Source organism: Helianthus annuus, chromosome 4 (genome assembly GCF_002127325.2).
Source record: "Helianthus annuus cultivar XRQ/B chromosome 4, HanXRQr2.0-SUNRISE, whole genome shotgun sequence".
Lineage (NCBI taxonomy): Eukaryota > Viridiplantae > Streptophyta > Magnoliopsida > Asterales > Asteraceae > Helianthus > Helianthus annuus.
In genome coordinates this window covers 132309648-132330492 of record NC_035436.2, presented here as the reverse complement: position 1 = coordinate 132330492, position 20845 = coordinate 132309648, and the positions used below count along the sequence as shown (strand labels likewise).

At 39.0% G+C, this 20845-nt stretch overlaps 1 protein-coding gene across 1 annotated transcript; it reads left to right on the top strand.

Annotated features, from left to right (window-relative positions):
- The first annotated feature begins 4831 nt into the window (after positions 1-4831).
- LOC110936709 lies at positions 4832-5882 on the top strand. The gene has a single exon (XM_022179124.2). It carries the CDS (start codon positions 5064-5066, stop codon positions 5727-5729), a length of 666 nt encoding a protein of 221 aa, XP_022034816.1. The 5' UTR covers positions 4832-5063; the 3' UTR covers positions 5730-5882.
- The last annotated feature ends 14963 nt before the right edge of the window (positions 5883-20845 follow it).

Below are 20845 nucleotides of genomic sequence, written 5' to 3'. Positions count from 1 at the left end.
TGGACGATGATGATGGTGGTGTTATATGTCAGGTTAGGTTCGTTTTGGGTCGAGTTCCGTTTTGATTCTGGTTCGAGGTTTATGGCAGCGGGTCAAATATTCGGCTACTATACGCGTTCTTTTAATCCCTGATCTTGTATAGTTATGACTGCTTCTTTGATTAAGATGTTGGTGTATTGGTGATTAAAATGTTTGTTTGTTGAATGGTTTGGAGAATGCCCAGTGGTGTATTTTCAATTTGTCAAAATGTGATTTGGTGATTCTTAATTGTACAAGATTAATTGCACCTCTTGTGGTTCACAGTTTGGTTAGAAGGAATTAGATAAATAACCAAAATGAAGTAGAATACTTGTTTTGTATATTGTAAAAATTATATTGTTTCATCATTTAGTTTTGTGAGTTCATTTCATGATCTAAGTTGAGTGGTCCTGATGTTTGTACATAATCTATTGTTTAGAAAGGTAGAAACTGATCATTTGGTGAGATATGATTGTCATGATTTCCTGCCGGGGTAATGTTTGCAAGAAATATATAACACTTGGGGTTAATATTGTAGAGTCGAGCAAATCATAGGGGGTAACAAGAAAGGGTAATATAGTCATTTCACATCGGGGGTAATATTGAAGAGTAGAGCAAATCATAGGGGTAAGAAGAAAGGGTAATATAGTCATTTTACATACCATTTAACAGAACTGTTAAGTTCTTTAACGGCAGGGGGTAATCTTGCGATATAACAACAATGTTGAGAGGGCAAATTGCAATATTTTCCAGGGAGGGGCTAACAGTGCCAATTGGCTCTAACCCCAGGGGGTAAAATTGCAGTTTACTCTATATATGTATATATATATATATATATATATATATATATATATATATATATATATATAGGGGAGAGTTATCTTGAGAACGTTAAATATTGTGAGAACAGTGAGAACGAATGAAAAAACCAATCAAAACCGATTTTTTTAATAAAAACCTCTTTGTAATTAAGATACAACATTAAAAAAGAATTTACAACAACAAATAATTCATTTCTTCTCTCAAAATCACTCTTACTAGATTTTTTAGGCATGTGTAAATATAACAAATTTATACATCTGTAAATGACAAACTTACACATGTGTAAATTTTCTTTATTTACGAATTCACGTAAATTTAAATGTGTAAATTTAATTTCTAACATTGCATTCGAACAATAATTATAAGTGTAAAAAGAAACTTTTATTTGAACTGTTTTTGACCAAGTTCTCGTGGTTTTTTCATTCGTTCTCACGGTTCTCGTGATAGTTAGCGTTCTCATTTAAACCCTCCCCTATATATATATATATATATATATATAGGGGAAAGATAAATCGAAAACCCATGTGAGTTGAGAAAACCCAAATAAACCCTATGTAACATTTTTATTTTTTTCTAAAAAAATAGGGAATGTAATATAAATGTACATGGACCTATTTATGAAAAAAAAAATGAAAAAAACGCTTACTAGTTTTTTTTTTTAAAAAAATGTTGAAAATTTGTATGTTAAATTTTTTTTGGACATATATATTATGTAACCTGAAATTTGTAACATTTTTTTAAAAAAAAACTACTTGGTGTTTTTTTTGGTGTTTCTTTTTTAAAAATTTTCAAATATATGTATATTACATTTCCTATTTTTTTAGAAATGTTTCTTGAGTTTACATGGGTTTTTTACAAAGGTTTTCTGAGTTTTCTCAACTCAAATGGGTTTTCGATTTATCCTTCCCCTATATATATATAGGGAGGGGCTCATGCGAGAACCACCCTTATTGTGAGAACCTTGACAACCAATGTGAACACAACCTAAAATAGCTAAAAAAACCTAACCCCCACCCCCTCCCCAAAAAACCTACACCCTCCAACCCCCCCCCCCCCCAAAAAAAAAACCTAACCCCCCCTCCCCCACCCCCAAAAACCTAAACCCCCCACCCCTCCCCCCCCCCCCAAGCTAAAATGCTAAAAACTAAACCCCAAAAAAACCTAAAAAAATCTAAAAAAATCTAAAAAAATCTAATTTTTTTTTTAATATTTTTTATGCTAAAATCGCTACTTTTAGTGGCAAAAAATTTTTTTTTTTTTTAAAATTAAATTTTTTTTTTGCTTCGAAAAGTAGCGATTTTTATATAAAAAATATTAAAAAAAAAATTTTGTGTGATTTTTAGCTACTTTTAGGCATTTTTTGTGTGTTCACATTGGTTCTCGCGGTTCTCACAATAAGAGGTGGTTCTCGCATGATCTTCTCCCTATATATATATATATATATATATATATATATATATATATATATATATATATATATATATATAGGGGGCTGCTAGAATGAGAACCACCCCGAGTTGTAAGAACCGCGAGAACTACACCCCACGGAGCGCCGTTCGCCGCGATTTTTTTTTTACAAGTAGATGTGTGCATTATAAACACGGCCGTAAAAAATCACGGCGAACGGCGCTCCGTGGGGTGTACTTTTTTACACCTCAAGTTTGGTGTTTTTTAATTTTTTTTCTTTTTTCTTTTTTTTTCACCAAACTTGAGGTGTAAAAAAGTACACCCCACGGAGCGCCGTTCGCCGTGATTTTTTACGGCCGTGTTTATAATGCACACATCTACTTGTAAAAAAAAAATCGCGGCGAACGGCGCTCCGTGGGGTGTAGTTCTCGCGGTTCTTACAACTCGAGGTGGTTCTCATTCTAGCGGCTCCCTATATATATATATATATATATATATATATATATATATATATTAATTTTTTGGGGTATTACATACGACCCATTTTAAAACACATGATCAAATTATTTAGTTTGATGGATTTATATACATAATCTATGCATATGTATGTAAGAAGCAACAAATTTAAGGAAATTAAGTCAAATATTTGAAAATTAAACGATTTAGATTTATTAATTTTAGCATAAAGTGGTATTTTGGTCACTGTAGTTTGGGTAGTTTTGCAAGCATAGTCCAAAGGTTTCATTTATAGCTTATGAGTCCACAAAATTTTAACCATTGCCATTTTAATCCAATTAATTTAACCCCATCCAAAAATTTCGTTAAGTCAGGGCAATTTCGTCTTTTTCTATTATTTATAATAATTCATTTGTTAAACCTTCCCTTTTAAACCCATTATATCTTCAACCTAATTAATATATGATAAAATCTAAACTGAATGAACAGTAGCTTAATATTTTGAATAAAAAGAAAGCAAGCAACTCTATGTTCCGTTTCATGCTCAAAGAAATTAATTAGAGTGAAATGGGTGGTCACCTCTTGAAGAGAGGTAAACTCTCCACCCATCCAATCACATCTTGCCATGTCAAGTACCCTCTCCAAGTCTCCTCTTGCACTAAAACATAAGGCTAGACGGTATGGGGACCGTCCCCGCCCTGTTTTGGCCCGGCGCCGCACTGCAGACCGTTTAGGGAGGCCTGTCGCCGTCTCAAACGGCATGGGTGGGACCATAGTGATGGCAGCATAAGGACAAAAGTTGTTCCATCTTCTTCTCACACACACATATACATACAACATATACATATATATTTTAGGCCTATCCCCTATTTCCTTACCTCTATCCTCTTTGCCCCATCCTCACACCCGATTTACGTGGCGCTTACGTGGCGGGTCATCCTTCAAGGATGAGCCTCAACCATACCGTCTAGCCTTAAGGGGTTATTACCTCTCTTGGGAACTATATTTTTTTAAATATAAAAAACAAAAAAAATGTGATTAGGTGAAAAGAGTGGGCCCAACCATTATCAAAGTTTCTTCCCTTATGCGGTGAGTAATCATTGATATAAACATCACCGTACGGTGACTTGCCCGTTGGTGACGGTGTTCCCCTTGGGTAAAACCATTTACCACATGGTTCACCACACCCACCCCTTTCACCCTTATGATCTGCATTAGGACTGTAATTAATTATGATCTGCATCACCTCTGGAAAATCTGTCTCGTAAACAATGACGAAACCAGAAAATATATTCCATTAGTTCTTTAGGGTAAAGTTCTTGTACAAATAATCTTAACATACTAAACATACAAATTGAAGGAAAACTCAAAAAGACAAGGTGGCATTTTTGTAATTACCACCAACTATCAAAGTTACTCTACAAATATACCTAAAAAAACCTAACCACTCCCCCCACCCCCAAAAAAAGCCTAAACCCCCCACCCCCCCCACCCCCTAAAAACCTAAAAAAACCTACCCCCCCCACCCCCCAAAAACCTAAAAAAACCTAACCCCCCCCCCCCAACCACCCAAAAACCTAAAAAAAACCTAACCCCCCCCCCCCAAGCTAAAATGCTAAAAACTAAACCCCCAAAAAACCTAAAAAAATCTAAAAAAATAAAAAAAACACACAAATTATTTTATTTTATTTTTTTAACATTTTTTATTAAAAAATCGCTACTTTTAGTAGCAGCCAAAAAAAAAAAATTTTTTTTTTTTTTTTTGCTAACGAAATGTAGCGATTTTTTAATAAAAAATGTGAAAAAAAAAAATTTGTGTTTTTTTAGGTATTTTTAGTTGTAACTTTGATAGTTGGTGGTAATTACAAAAATGCCACCTTGTCTTTTTGGGTTTTCCTTCAATTTGTATGTTTAGTATGTTAAGATTATTTGTATTTGATCTTTTGCCTAGTTCTTTAATAAAAAGTTTGAGTTAAAAATATGACTAGGTACAAATCAAATTAATATATAAGTAATACACATTTTACGATACCTTAAATAGTTTTCTATTTATTACATCTTTGATGGTATAAATAACCTTCATAGAAGTTTCATGTGAATTCATTTGTAAATAAAGAAAAATAGCCAAGTCACTGATCCTTTTCCTGTTAGGTTTGGTTTGCATGTGCTACTCTCATAGTATCATGGCTCACCTGTTTCAGCTTCACCAGACACTACCAGCTTTTATTATTCTCACCCTCCTAATTATTTACAAAATAACAGCTAGCCACTGTAAACCAATCTGTCCTCACTCTCATGTTTTATATATATACCACTACACTGCCATTAATACACACAAACCCTAAAAAATTCTACCAAAAATGGTCTCGCCGGAAGCTCCTCCAGCCACCACCAGTGCCCGGATTTCGTTCTCCGCTGAGTTCCTTGACGATGCGAATTTCATCTGCATTAACCCGCATGACAAAGACAAAGAGAAGGAGAAAGCAAAAACCGGAGAGTTCGAGTTTTTATCGAACAACTTAGCCGCTCCGACGACAATGTTGACAGCCGATGAACTATTCTTCGAAGGGAAGCTACTACCGTTTCGGCAAAAGCAATGTTTGGAAAAGCTGGCGAAAATCAGCTTGAAAGCCGAAAATGTTAATGAGATTTCGAAAGCCAAAGAGGTAAAAATCGAAGAGACGAATAGGATGAGTTGGTTTATTGATGAAGATCCGTCTCCTAGACCGCCGAAATGTACGGTTTTATGGAAGGAGTTATTGAGGTTGAAGAAGCAGAAAGCATCTTCGCTCTCGCCGTCTTCTTCAACCTCTTCTTCTTCATCTGCTTCTTCGTTTGATGAAGAGTCAAACAAAAAGGAGAAGCAGATGAAGAGAAGTAAAAAGGGTCTGGAAAGGACCCGATCGTCCGGAATAAAGATCCGACCGATGGTAAATCTGCCAGTTTACACTCATGGTGGAAGGAGCAACTCTCTGCCACCTCTTTTCACCTTTAGGAAAGGAATGTTAGACACAGGTAAGGCTTAGGTACTTGGTGCTTCAATTTTCTGTTTGATTAAATTTACTGTTGGATTTTAATTTTGTTCAGTTACGTTGTTAAGTAAATGGTGTATTTTAGTGCATATTATTTCTACTGTAAATGCGAGATTACATTGTTGTTGAATGCATTTGTTTTTATTATGTCTAGATCCAATTTTGTACACTCAAATATGGTTATTTAGGCATAACCCAAATTAATTGTTAGGCTGGAGGGCGTGGAGGCGCCACCCCTGCCACCTCATTTTCAATGGCGCCTGTGGGACTCCACCAACCATACCGTCATCTTTAGGGGGGGGGGGGCATAGTTGTTTCGCCAAGATGGTAACGGAAGAAGGGGGCTCCATCGAAGTTGATTGGCTTTAAAGGGGGCACTATAAAGCTCCTCCACACCCTACAAGTTAAAGGAGGGGGCTTTAAAGCCCTTGTGTGACGTGGCGGTGAGGTGGCGTGATAAAGCCCTTGCCACATCCTCCAGCCTTAGACCCTGTGTAATGGGGCGTTTTTTTTAAAAAAAATTCAAAAAAAACGCTTGAAAACGCCCATGTACCATTACATGGGGCGTTTTTTTAAGCAAAAAATCAAAAAATGCCCCTTTAGCGTTTTATAAACCACGCCCAACACCCTTTGCCTTTGTCCAATCAGATTTCATCCCCCTTGTCCTATCCAATAAGATTTTTTCTTTTTTTTTTCTTTTTTTTATTTAATGCCCCAATAATGCCCAATAATGCCCCATCCCCACTACACCCATTTTTCTAAAACGCCCAATAATGCCCCTTTGCTGACTGGACCGCCACGTGGCGTAAAATGCCCACACTTGGGGGCATTATTTTCCCCTTCCACTACACATGGTCTTAGAATCCAATAATAATAGTTATTCGAGTCGTTTTGGGTAGTAGTACATCTTGTTACTCGTTTACCAACTATCTCGATGCAAATACGAATAAATAAATACCTATAAATTAGTTTAAACATCTTGAGTTAGGATCGTGGAGTGTACAAATAAAGAGAATACTCTAGATACAATAAAATTAATATATTATCTATAGGGAAAACCAATATATGAGCTCCACATGATTCATAGTTTTGTGGTGTTGTCGTTTTCGTCTGTTACTTGTAATGGGTACGTAACTCTAACACAACGAAAGTATGTCCTTTTTAGGTTTAACGGATTTCCAGCCTGTATAGTTGATCCAAGTATAGATTCCCTAGCTCTTAAAAGATAAGCAAAACCAACTAGCCAAAAGACAAAATAACATCAATGGATATAAGATCAATCAATCTCAATCTGTGAGGCTCTTGACTGGTCAAAATATTATTGTTTTTTGCTGGAATTTAAAATAGCATTATTGACCACGGACCACACCATCACGATCTCAAATAGATAGTGGTTGTGGTGGCAATTGATATATGGAACATGGGAAAGGGCACAAGTCTATTTAATCTATTCTATATTCCACTTTCTTATGCCCGGCTAACACAACTATAAATCTAGTCGTACGTTTTTCTATTGTACCACAAGCCACGTAATAGTTTTGTATGCTTGAATACAATGTTTTAAAAACCGGTTTTTAACTCATGTTGGATTTAACTCAGAAATGATTCAACCGGTTGAACCGTAATATACCGAGTGGTTCAACCAGGTTAACTAATTAACTCTATAATTCTATAAAATACAACTTTAATACAAAACAAGGAACTTTTTTTTGAAGAAATATCAGCGAATATATATGCGTAAACTAATCCATACGTCACCGGTTTTATTATACAACTCAAAACAATAGTTTTACAGTTGTGAAAACAAATTATGTATATCGATAAATTGATATTTAGTAAACTTATGCATACAATTACAGAAATTAAAAAATATATAGTAAAATTAGAGATAAAAATATACAATTACTGTCTCTTTGACTCTACCATCTCTGTTCTCCAACAGAGAAAACAACGGCAAAACCAATCGATTTGAAACTAGAAACAAAAATTTAAACACAAAATTATACCTCTGATGATCGATGGTACACAGAGGCTTTGATGAATCATGAATGGATGGTACGCAAAGGCTCTGATGAATGGATCATACGATGCTCTTGGTTAAACATCAAATGTCGGAGGTTAATCGTCAATGTCTTGGGCCGACTAAAGAAAATCAAATGGTGGGACGGTACCGGTTTAACGGTACATACCGGTTTTTACCTGAATACCGGCGGTTCAAATCGTTTGTTGTTCCTTCAAAATACCGGACTGAATCGTGCCGGCCAACACCCCGACAACCGGTATTACCGGTAATACCGGCCGGTATATACCGGTTTTTAAAACACTGCTTGAATACGCGTCGGGCTTACTCATAAGCACATTTTTCAGTGGACGAGAATACGTGTTTGGTTTACTCACAAACACATTTTTATTTGTATTCTTTACGCTTTTTATAAAAAAAGCTTGTTTAATATTATTACAAAAAGCGATATGTTTTTTAACTAAACAATTCATAAATAATGTTCTATACAACAAAAATACAATACCGTTTTCTTGTTAGCTGAATTTTTTTATCTCACACATTACAAATAAAACAAAATTCGAATTAACTAGAAAGCAGATAGATCAAATTACCGCTCAACTTAAATTATGTGGTGCGGCTTCAGTTAATAAAACACATTGCAAAACATATAACAAATGGTATACATAACCAGACTTGATGGCAATTTATGTAATATTAACTTCATCTGCATATAGTGGTCTAGGAAAGCTGAAGTTACAGTTAATGCAATAGTGCAATCTATTAATATTGTCGTCCAAGTGTCTGTTTAAGAAGACAAAGAGACAGAGAGGTGAAAGAAACTCATCAGTACCGTAAAAGACATTCAACTAATGGGCTCCATTCTTTTAACTTCTTATCCCTCTGAATCAGTTTCTAATCATTTCCATTCAAACCCATCTTATGTTATTTGGGTTGTATGTTTTGTCCATTTTCATGAACACAAATCTATTGTGGCATCATCTAGTTTACTTAACATACGAGACAATACTAAAGAAATGAATTTGAGTGACAGAACAAAAGTCGTTAAGATCCAAAATGTACTGAGGACAGGAATAGATCTCGACAAGCTATTGTTCCCTAGTCATCTCTCGATTCCACGGAATAATCATCATTAAAATTTCTAACAATATATGGAATTCAAACATTTTTAATGTGGAGTCCAATTTAGGGAGAAGCGATGGTTTATTAGATATATAAGCATACTTAGAAGCAAATGAGTGCCATACATGAGTTTTCCATGGGTAGAGAAGGATCATCATTCCAATCAAATATCACTACAAGAAAATTGGACTTCACCGACGGACCACTTCCGTCGCCAAAATCACGATGGTAACTTTCTGAATGATCACCTAAGGACAGTGGCGGAGCCACACTATGAACAACGGTGTCGCCCGACATCATTGAATTTTGTGTAGCAAATACAACGTACACTACAAGAAATTTGAGCATTAGCGACGACGTTTTTAGCGGCGACAACAAATAAGTCGCCGCTAATGCTCACAATCCGGAGAGCTAACACAAGGGTTGATGCTGAGCGTTGATTAGTAGAGGGATCTGACGGCTAGGCATCTTTGTAGACGTGAAAGGCAAAAAAATCAAGCGCCAAAATTCCCTCCGGTCTAATCAACCCTAAACCCTCTCTTTCTCCCCCCAAATTCCCCTCTTGCTCTCCCAAAATTCCTCATCCTTCTCTCTCTCCACCACTATGCCCCACAATTTCCACCTAAGCAAGAGTTCTTGTCGGCGCAAACCACCATTTTCAGGTCATATGTGAGTCACTTTTCCAGTTTATTCACGTTTTTTTGATTGATTTTGTTACAAAATCGTTAGTAGGTTAGCGTGTGTCAAAGTGATTGAGCACCATAGTTGCTTGTTGTTCAGTTTGTTTGATTTTGTTGTTCAACTCGTGAATATAGTAAGAAGCTGGATGAAGATTTTTGGACCGATATGTGTCGATTTAGAAGGTTTTGTTTAAACATAATCTTTAATTTGGTACTGGTAGCTGATTTATGGTTGGTAATTTGTTTGTTAAACGAATTTGAATGTTGTTAATATCCCCTTCCAGTAACTGTATGATGTCAAAATATCCCCAGATTGGGGCTTTTATTTTGAAGTATGTTTAAGCATTCATAGTTAAGATGGAGCTGATAAAAATATGATTTAGTACATCTTTGAAGAAAAAAATGGAATTTAATAACCTAAATACTGAGTTTCAAAGAACTGCTATTCAAAAGTTATTTGTTTTGGCTTAAGGTGCAATATATATGGTATTTGGTAGTCTTATTGTTCATGTCTGGAGCTAGTTTCGGAAGTTCGGTTTGATATGCCCCTTTTCTCCACAATTGAAGTATAGTCCATTGTCGGGTTTCTTCCTACAGTCTTCTTCCTTATGTCTCGGTATCTTGCATAAGTTGCAGTATGTAGAACATTTTCCCGAATGCTTCTTTTTGCAGGACTTACAGTAAGGTGCAGAAGTAGAACCTATGTTTTCCCACGGTTAGAATTATCGTAGCGAAATTCCTGGGTAAGTTTTTGGACTAGGTTCTTCCTCTGGTTTTCTTCTTGCGTACGTACTAGTTCATCAGTCAAGGTATTTGCTAGTTCTACAGCTTCTTCTATGGTTTGTGGTCTAGCTGCCTTGACTACGTGTCTAATCTCACTAATTAAACCCCAGATGTAACGGGAGATTAATAATGGTTCTGGTGAAGCTAGGGTTGGTACTATTCTGGTATATTCGAAGAATACGGTAGTGTAACCCTTACAGTCAACTCCAGTCATTCTAAGGTTCAAGAACTTATTAGCTATTTGTTCTTTTTCATTGTGAGGACAAAATTTTCTTTCAACCATATTCTTAAACTCAGTCCATTCCATATTATAAACTCTGTCACTTCCCCTAGACTGGAGAATAGTGTTCCACCATTCTAAAGCTAGATTCTTAAAAAGATTGGAAGCAAACATGATTTTATCTTCCTCTGCACACTTGCTTATTTTTAAGACTGCCTCAGTCTTTTCTATCCAACGTAGAGCTGCAATGGCTCCTTCATTGCCAGAGAATTCCATTGGTTTGCAAGACCATAATTCTTTGTAAGAACAACCATAAGACATGGTTCTTCTTCTTTTTGGAATAGGCAATTGAAGTAATGGTCCATTGTTTACACTGTGACTGGGTTCAGCGTTTAGTTCCACTGTTAGTTTTATTATTTTCTGCTTCCTTAACCGTTTTGATAATATATGGCATAGCATCTATAATCCCTTGTGCCACTATGTGTTGGATGGCACTGTTATCTAATTGGTTCCCGTTATTATCGTTATTCGGGTTTTCTGGATTCACTTCGTTGCTCATCTGGATTATAAACATTTACCAAGTATTAATATCACAGAAAAAGATTTAATGCGAACAATCACACAAACAAACACATTGATCAAAACTGTCGTGCATTGCGACATTTACTCTGTTTCATATATGTATATCTATTACAAGCTGCAACTAGAATTTAAAATACAATACTAGTTATGCATCAGTAGGTATTGGATTATCTAGGATTTTTTTTTCAAACTACACACACACACACACACACACACACACACACACACATATATATATATATATTACTATTATCACTAGGGGTTCATCCAGTATTGCATATTTCGCTCGTCGTATTTCCAAACGAGCTTTTCCCCTATTTGCCTTATTCTTTCTCCTTCATCTACTAACTCCTCACCAAATATGCGGAGTTCCTGCACGTTTTCGGTACTCATGGATGGTGGTGGTGGTGCGGGTATTGGGTTAGGGTACTGGGGTATCGGTTCTCCATATGGGTATGGGGTTCTCTAGTATTTCCCGAACATACTGATCGATATCCCAATATGGATCTAGAGGGTCAAGGTTGGGATATGGTGCTACTGGGTTTGGTATGGGCTCCTCCTATGGGTAGAGTTCTCGATAATCCCTATGTTCATCCTCCTATGGGTCATAAGCTAGAGGATTTGGTACTGGGATTCAAGAGATTTCGTTTGGGTCGAAGGCGGGCATGGGAACCTGGTCTCCTAGGTTAGGTTCTATTTCCATGGGTTGGGTTGGGATCAATGGCAGTGGCTGTGGTGCAATGATTTGTTGTAAGTTTAGGTCTGCGACAGAGGTAGCTAGTATGTGAAAGTTGGCCAATCGCCTATTGATTATGTCCTGGGTCTGGGCATTCATCTCCCTATTTGCTGCTGCTAAAGCCCTTTGTTGCTGTAACTTCCTCATTCTCTTCCTACGCTCATGTGTTCCCCAACTGAACCATCCTCTCTTTTTCGTGGGGGTTGGTTCTTCGGATTGTTCCTTATTTATGAAAATCCCCTCTTCTGTGTCAGCTGAATACCCCGAAAGGGTAACCTGGGAGAGTGACACCCTAGGAAAACCAGGAAACCACGCAACCTAACCAGCTTCCTTAGTAACTACGTGCTAAATTTCGGGACGGAATTTCTTTCAACTTGGGGATGATGTGACAACCCGTGTTTCTGAGGTTAGCATCGTTCGTTTCATTTCTCTTTTAAATTATTTTATATTACGCTTTACTTTTCTATGAAATCAAATGTTGCACACTCATCTAATTTATTTCGCGCGAACAAGCCAAATCCATATCGTAATCTAACCCACCCGAACCACTTGAACGACGGCATGATTCGCGTAACTCGAAACTTTGGAGGACCAAACCATAATAGATTTAATTTAATAATAATTAGTAGTTGTTTATTACATTTGCCTTAAAAAAATTGATAATCATTAATAATGACAATGTTTGTGCATTACCTAAACAATTGTTGTTCACCAAGCCGAATCCTTTGATTTATTCACGGCCCAGGGAGCCCAAGCTCCACCACCCAACCTTTTTCATCATTCTCGGGCCACTCATGCAAACCGTACACCGCCCTTGACCTCCTTATTAGGATTGCGTAGCATGCAATCATGATTGAACCCTCATAAACCCTACCTACCGCTTCACATAATCCGCTCCCCCTCACCCGAAACTCTACGACAACCACTTCCACTTTCTTCTCCGGTGAGTTCAAAACCCCGACGACACCGGTGCTCTCCGTTCTACCTCCGGTAGCTCACGACACTCCGACTCGGAACTCCGTTCACTTCTCTTCTTAACGCACACTCTGCTACGGCATCAAATCAGGTTAGAACGGCGTCTTTATTTGTGTGCTCGATGATTGATGATTCTGTGTAAATTTTGTTATTTGCTAATAGTGTAATGGTGAGATTCATGATTTTCTTGTTTACATAAATAATGGTCTAACTGGATGCCAAGAACTTTTGCAATGAATGTTGATATTTATGTCCGTTAAATGTTGAAGATAATGTGAATAATGATATAAAAGATGATAATGTTCCATGTTGATGCTTTGTATTCGCTGGGTTCTTAGAAACGTATAACCATAGGTGCCTAATGTACAACCTGGTCATGCATATTTAAAAGCTTAAGGAAAAAAGAATGACATGTTGATCAATGCTTTCCTTGACTTAATTATACAGTTACTGTTGATGATTATGATTTAATTAACTTAACTTGGTTTAATACTTATATTTGAGGCAGGATTATTAGAAAAGATTATGGAGTTAAATGTTAAACATTGAGGTTATTTGATGATTCGGAATGTGTGATGTTAACAGGATGATGATGAGTTATAGTTATTGGTTGTGAAAATTGTTACTAATCGTGAATAATTGGGCCATTCAGACTAAGAGGGTTTTTATACAATGTTAATTATTGATAGTGGGTTGTTAGTTAGTGGAATATATGATGATTGGGCCGGGTAGTGATAGTAGGGTGAAACGGTTATTGTAATGGGCTTAGCAGTAACTGGGCCGATTACCATAGGACTTTCGGTATGGGCTGCCAAGTTTGTGGCGAGCCTTGAACAGTGTTAGTATGATTTTTGGTAACCAAATAAATGTGAGTGATATGAATTATTGTTGTTATTTGCATGATCGATTGAATAAGGATTGAACTGCTACCATGTGTTGGTGTGAATATAAAGAGTTATGAAATATTATTGCTACATGCATATTCGTGGGTATGAGATGTGAACTGTTCATGTGAGTTAGTATGATTTATGGATTTGTATTGTGAAAATACATATAAACCGAATACTCGTTGTAACCTGTATGATAATGCGTGCCATACTTGTCTATTATATGTGGAAAATATACATCAAGTAAGTGAATTCTATGTAAACAAAACTAATTATTATTGGTAACCACACTAGGGTCCGGGTGACCAATGAGGAACAAGTAACCTTACGTAACATAATCTACCGAGCAAACCAAGGTGAGTTCACACTTTCTACTAGGCATGGGATTCCCATGGGTTGGGAATGGGTAAAGGAGTGAATCGGAAACTGCGTGATCTCCTGGTTTGGAACACGTACTACATCCTCTGTATTGAAGGGTGATAACACGTACTAAGGATTTAATCGGAACCTGCGTGATCTCCTGGTTTGGGGGTACGTACCACATCCTCTTTATTGAAGGGTGATAACATTAACACTAGACAAAAATTCTATCATGTAGTCCCTCATTTTTATATCGACTTAATCGTCGGGCCAATGGCGAGCGGGTCATTAGTTAGATAGCGCTATTTAGGTTTGACAAGCCTCACACCGTGCCTCAGAGGACGGGCGTGAACTAATGGATCTGGGCACTAGTCAATGATGATAGACATTGACGTCAGGGCACCAACTTACTTCAGTCAGTGGTCGATACGGTAACGGGTCTAGTGGTTCACATAGGGTAGCCCCCACTGCTTATGGTTTGGGAAAAACAAGGAACTGATTAATTACTGATTTTCATATGAACTTATGATTTTTTGAACAACTTTAAAATGGACAACCAATTGTGAACTCGCTCAACTTTGTTGTTGACTCGTTGTTACATGCCTTGCAGGTCGTTAGGTACTTATGGAGCTTGCACGAGAAGGGGGAGTCATTGTGGGACATGGACTGTCGAGTTCCATGTTAAACATTTGACCTTTTAAACTTATACTTTGATTTTTAACTTTATGCTTCCGATGATAACTCGAACTTAGTTAATTTGTTTTAGACACCAATTATACTGTGTGGTTGGATTTTTATTTATTTAATTACATTGTTCAATATGATTGGTGGATAGATCCTGGTCAGTCACGCCTCCTGCGGCGATACTCTGCTTGTGGATTTTGGGGGTGTGACAGATTGGTATCAGAGCCATTGGTTATAGTGAACTTGGTTTTAAAAAGGGAAAAGTTTTTGACAAAACCAGACTATAACCTATACAGTGCTCAACGATCCATAACGACGCTTCACTCCACATGCAAGACTCAACACTCTAGGTGGTATGATTTATGTTTGTATTGCCTACTTATTAGTTTACATCGTGCATTGTTCATGGTATGCTTAACTAGTGTAACGGTTGTTGCTTGAAAATCTGTGTCCCATACTTATGCATTTTCGCGACACTTCTCTCACTTGTGTTTCCTTTGATATGAAGATCATGAGTGGACGTCTGAACTTGACCCAAGCCCAGCTGACGGCTCTAATCAATGAACGAGTTGCTGAGGCACTCGCAGCAGTCCCTGCAGGAGGTATAACCTGCCATTCCGACCTATCTTAGGATGTTTAGATCCTACTCTCGCGAACTAACTCTTGTGCTTAACCTTGTCTTTTCTTTCTCGCGCGACAGGTCAACATGCTCAGCCTCCCGTCTGTACGTTCAAGACCTTTATGGACTGTCGACCTAGTACATTCAGTGGTACGGAAGGAGCTGTAGGCCTTCTCCATTGGTTTGAGAAGATCGAATCCGTTTTTGAGATGTGTGAATGCCCTGAAGCTCGTAGGGTGAAATTTGCTACTGGAACACTCGATGGTGCTGCGTTAACATGGTGGAAAACACAGGTTCAAATGCTAGGGTTGGCAGCTGCTAATGCCACCCCATGGAACGACATCAAAGATCTGATCAAAGAGGAGTACTGTCATTGCGACGACATTCACAAGCTAGAGGTGGAGTTTTACAACCTGAAGATGACAGGGTCTGAAATCGAGGCGTATACGAAGAGATCAAACGAATTGGCTGTATTGTGTCCTACTATGGTAGATCCTCCTATCAAACGTATCGAGCTGTACCTCAAGGGTCTAGTGCCATAGATTCAGAGCCATGTGACTGCGGCTAACCTTGGTACCATCCAGCAAGTCATTCGACTATCCCATCGCCTCACTGATCAGGCAGTTGAGCAGAACAAGCTGCCTAAACGTATTAGTGCTACTACCACTTCTGATGCTCCTAGCGACAACAAGCGCAAGTGGGATGGAAATTCGAGCAAAGGTTCTACTTCCATTCAGTCTCAGTCTCAGCAGCGAAGGACTAATGACTTCAAGAGCCCTGGTCAGTAATCCTCAGGTAATCAGAATCAAGGTCAGAGTGGATACAAGGGAATCACCCCAAATTCAATCGTTATGGCTTTCACCACAGCGGACCGTGCACTAAGGGCAACTGTCAGAGATGTAACAAACATGGTCATGCGGCCAAGGATTGCAGGAGCCTCTATCCTGCGAATCAGTGACGACAGCAACAACAGCAGACTCCACAGAACCAGCAGCAACAGATGGGTAACAACAAAGGATGCTTTCAGTGTGGTGCTGAAGGCCACTTCAAGAGAGACTGTCCCCAGCTGAACCAGAATTAGAACAACAACAATAACCAGGGGAATGGAAACAATGGGGGTAACAATGATGGCAATGGTGCCAGGGGACGTGTTTTCGTGATTGGTCAGGGTGAAGCGAGGAATGGTCCCAACGTTGTGATGGGTAAGTTCCTACTAGATGAATTCTTTGTTACTATTTTATTTGATTCGGGTGCTGATACTAGTTACGTATCCTTAAAAGTTAGTTAGATGCTTAAGAGTACCCCAACACTTTTGAACACCAAGCATGTCGTAGAGCTGGCGAACGGTAAAAGTCTCGAGGCCACACACATAGTTAAGGGTTGTAATCTCGTCTTAGCTGGTCAAACCTTCTCTATCGACCTTATCCCCATCGTTCTTAGTAGCTTTGACGTCGTCATTGGAATGGACTGGTTGTCCCAACATCAAGCGGAAATTCTTTGCAAGGAGAAAATCGTTCGTATTCCACGTTCTGGAGAAGAACCTCTTGTGATTCGTGGTGACAAGAGTGGCGCGGTAGTGGGTATCATATCTTTTTTCAAGGCCCAGAAATGCTTACGCAAGGGCCACACAGCTATTCTAGCCCTTGTTACTGACATCTCAACGAAAGAGAAAAAGATAGAAGACATTCTGCTCGTACGCGACTTTCCTGAGGTATTTCCTGAGGAATTACCTGTCTTCCGCCTCATCGTCAAGTCCAGTTTCAAATCGAGCTAACTCCTGGAGCAGCGCCCATAGCTCGTACACCTTATCGTTTAGCCCATCATAACTAGAAGAACTGTCCACACAACTGCAAGAACTCTTGGACAAGGGTTTTATTTGTCCTAGCTCTTCGCCCTGGGGAGCTCCATTCTTATTTGTGAAGAAGAAAGACGGTACCTTCCGAATGTGTATTGACTATCGCGAACTCAACACAGTAACGGTGAAGAATCGTTATCCTCTTCCGCGTATTGATGACCTATTCGACCAGCTGCAAGGGTCGAGCTTCTACTCTAAGATTGATCTGAGATCAGGCTATCATCAACTGAGAGTCAGAGACGAGGACATCTCCAAGACAGCATTCAGAACTCGTTACGGGCACTACGAGTTTCTAGTTATGCCTTTCGGATTGACAAACGCACATGCGGTCTTCATGGATCTCATGAACCGAGTGTGCAAACCTTACTTGGATAAGTTCGTTATTGTTTTTATCGACGACATCCTGATCTATTCTAAGAGTCAGGAGGAATATAAGCATCATCTACGACTTATTTTGGAACTTCTTCGAGCAGAGCACCTTTATGCTATGTTTTTAAAATGTGACTTTTGGCTTCGTGAAGTCCATTTCCTAGGCCACGTAGTAAACGGGGATGGGATTCATGTGGATCCATCCAAGGTTGACTTGATCAAGAACTGGCCTGCACCTCGTACACCAACCGAAATCCGCCAATTCTTGGGTTTGGCGGGTTACTATAGGAGATTTATCAAGGATTTCTCAAAGATTGTGCAGCCTCTCACTTCACTAACTTAGAAGGGCGTCACCTATCGGTGGGGTGATGCGTAGGAATCCGCGTTTCAGCACTTAAAGAATAGACTTTGTAGCGCACCTATCCTCTCGTTACCTGAAGGCACAGACGATTTTGTGGTATATTGCGATGCGTCAATCCAAGGACTTGGTTCTGTGTTGATGCTACGTGACAAAGTCATTGCGTATGCATCACGCCAACTTAAGGTTCACGAAAGGAACTACACTACCCATGATCTGGAGCTGGGAGCTGTTATTTTTGCACTCAAGATATGGAGATATTACTTGTACGGTACCAAGTGCACCATTTACACCGATCACAGGAGTCTCCAGCATATCTTCGAACAGAAGGAGTTGAACATGCGGCAGCGTCAGTGGGTCGAACTTCTGAATGATTACGAATGCGCGATCAAGTACCATCCGGGCAAAGCCAATGTTGTGGCCGACGCCCTCAGTCGAAAGAAGACTAAACCTAAGCGTGTACGTGCGTTACAGCTTACCATCCACTCTAGTCTTCCCGCTCAAATTTGTGATACTCAGGTCGAAGCGTTGAAAGCAGAGAACATCGGGGCTGAGTCCCTGTGAGCATCGAAGAAACGATTAGAACAAAAGGAAGACGGCGCTTACTACGTAACAGGGCGCTTCTGGGTTCCATTTTATGGTAATCTACGTGAGCTTGTAATGGATGAAGCACACAAGTCTCGTTACTCGGTACATCTTGGTTCGGATAAGATGTACCACGATCTCAAGACTATGTACTGGTGGCCCACATGAAAGCCAACATAGCAACCTACGTTAGTAAATGCTTGACTTGTGCGAGAGTCAAGATCTAATACTAGAAACCATCAGGCCTACTTCAACAACCAGAGATACCGACATGGAAATGGGAGCAAATTTCTATGGACTTCGTTACTGGCTTACCTAGATCTCAACGAGGAAACGATACCATCTGGGTGATCGTGGATCGACTGACCAAGTATGCACATTTTCTGGCTATCAAGGAAACGGATACGTTCTCTACTTTAGCAGACGTATACCTGAAGGAAGTAGTTTCAAGGCACGGGGTGCCAACCTCCATCATATCTGATCGTGACGCGCGTTTTACCTCTGAGTTGTGGCAAGCGATGCATAAATCCTTTAGTTCTCGTCTAGACATGAGTACAACATATCATCCACAAACGGATGGGCAATCTGAGCGCACCATCCAAACCCTTGAAGACATGCTTCGAGCATGTGTAATCGACTTTGGTAACTGGGAAAAACACCTCCCGTTAGTGGAGTTTTCATATAACAATAGTTACCACACCAGTATCCAGGCTGCTCCGTTCGAGGCATTGTACGGACGGAAGTGCCGATCACCTCTTTGTTGGGCGGAAGTTGGCGATAGCCAAATCACTGGCCCAGAACTCGTCATAGACACAACAGAGAAGATTGCTCGGATACGACAACGAATGGAGGCAGCTCGTGACCGTCAGAAAAGCTACGCTGATAAGCGAAGGAAACCACTCGAGTTCCAGGTTGGGGATCGAGTACTACTTAAAGTCTCACCTTGGAAAGGTGTAGTTCGTTTTGGTAAGCGAGGCAAACTCAACCCGCGATATGTCGGACCTTTCAAAATCATAGAGAAGATAGGCAAGGTGGCCTACAAACTGAGCTTACCCGAAGAACTCAGCAGAGTTCACAACGTATTCCACGTGTCAAATCTGAAGAAATGTCTGTCAGATGAGACCCTCATAGTTCCTCTCAAGGAGCTCACAATCGACGAGCAGTTACGATTTTTCGAGGAACCAGTAGAGATTATTGACCGAGATGTTAAGGTTCTCAAGCTATGACAACCGTCAAATTTGCATGCATCCGTACAATTAAGTAATTTTAATTATGTGCTTAATGACTGTGCATGATTACAACTGACAACTTAAGCAGCTTTATGATTTCTGTATCATACATACATATGCATCACCTCAAACAGTCACTCCATTCATTGCATACAAACTTTAGTGACATACTTGATGCACATAGCACAGTTAGCACACTGAGCGGATAACTCATAAATATACTGACAGTGCCAGCAAATAGACAAACAGTGTTTTGAGGCCCGGTATGGGCCAGGGACAAGGCACTACACTAGTATGATGTGTAGGGAAGTGAGGACCATAAAACTGCGTCACTAGGTGATAGTGTGAGTGCCGGGAAGTGCCTAAAACACACTTTAAGTGCAGAATTCTGCATTTTCAGCAAAAATTCAGCATTTAATATGCTAGTAAGGTGCCAAAAATATGGCAAAATGGTCCTGTATGCTTTCCTAAGTGACGGGAATTAAAAGTGTTACAAAAATATAAATAAAGGACACTTTACGGAATAATTAAACACTTTAATGGAACGGTATCTAACCGAATAACCAGACATTTCCCGGGACACCAAATTTTTGCCAAATACATTGTTTCAATATTTCTTGGCTAGTCATGATCCCCGTACACCATAACACCCCCTAAATATCAAATAACTAACATATGTAAGTAGATACTTGAAAGTTAACTAGTATTTACCATCTAATCACAAAATTTACATCTAACCCACCCATATGAAGTTACGGTCCAAGGGACCCACCAAATAACACCACCATGCCTCCTAGATATAATCTCTTATTTTATTTGATTTTTGCTTGATTTAGTGGCCAAGATATTAGAGAAAATCTTATAAATATGGCCCTTTAGATTACAAGACCATACCTTCATCATTCTTTCACAAACTCACCACCCCATTCATCCATTTTTGAGCTTCATTCAAGTGTAGAAGAAGGATTAAAGAAGCTTGCAACTTGTGGAACTTCAAGGAGCTTCATACATTGCTTTTTACCATCATCTTCTTCATCTTTTCACTA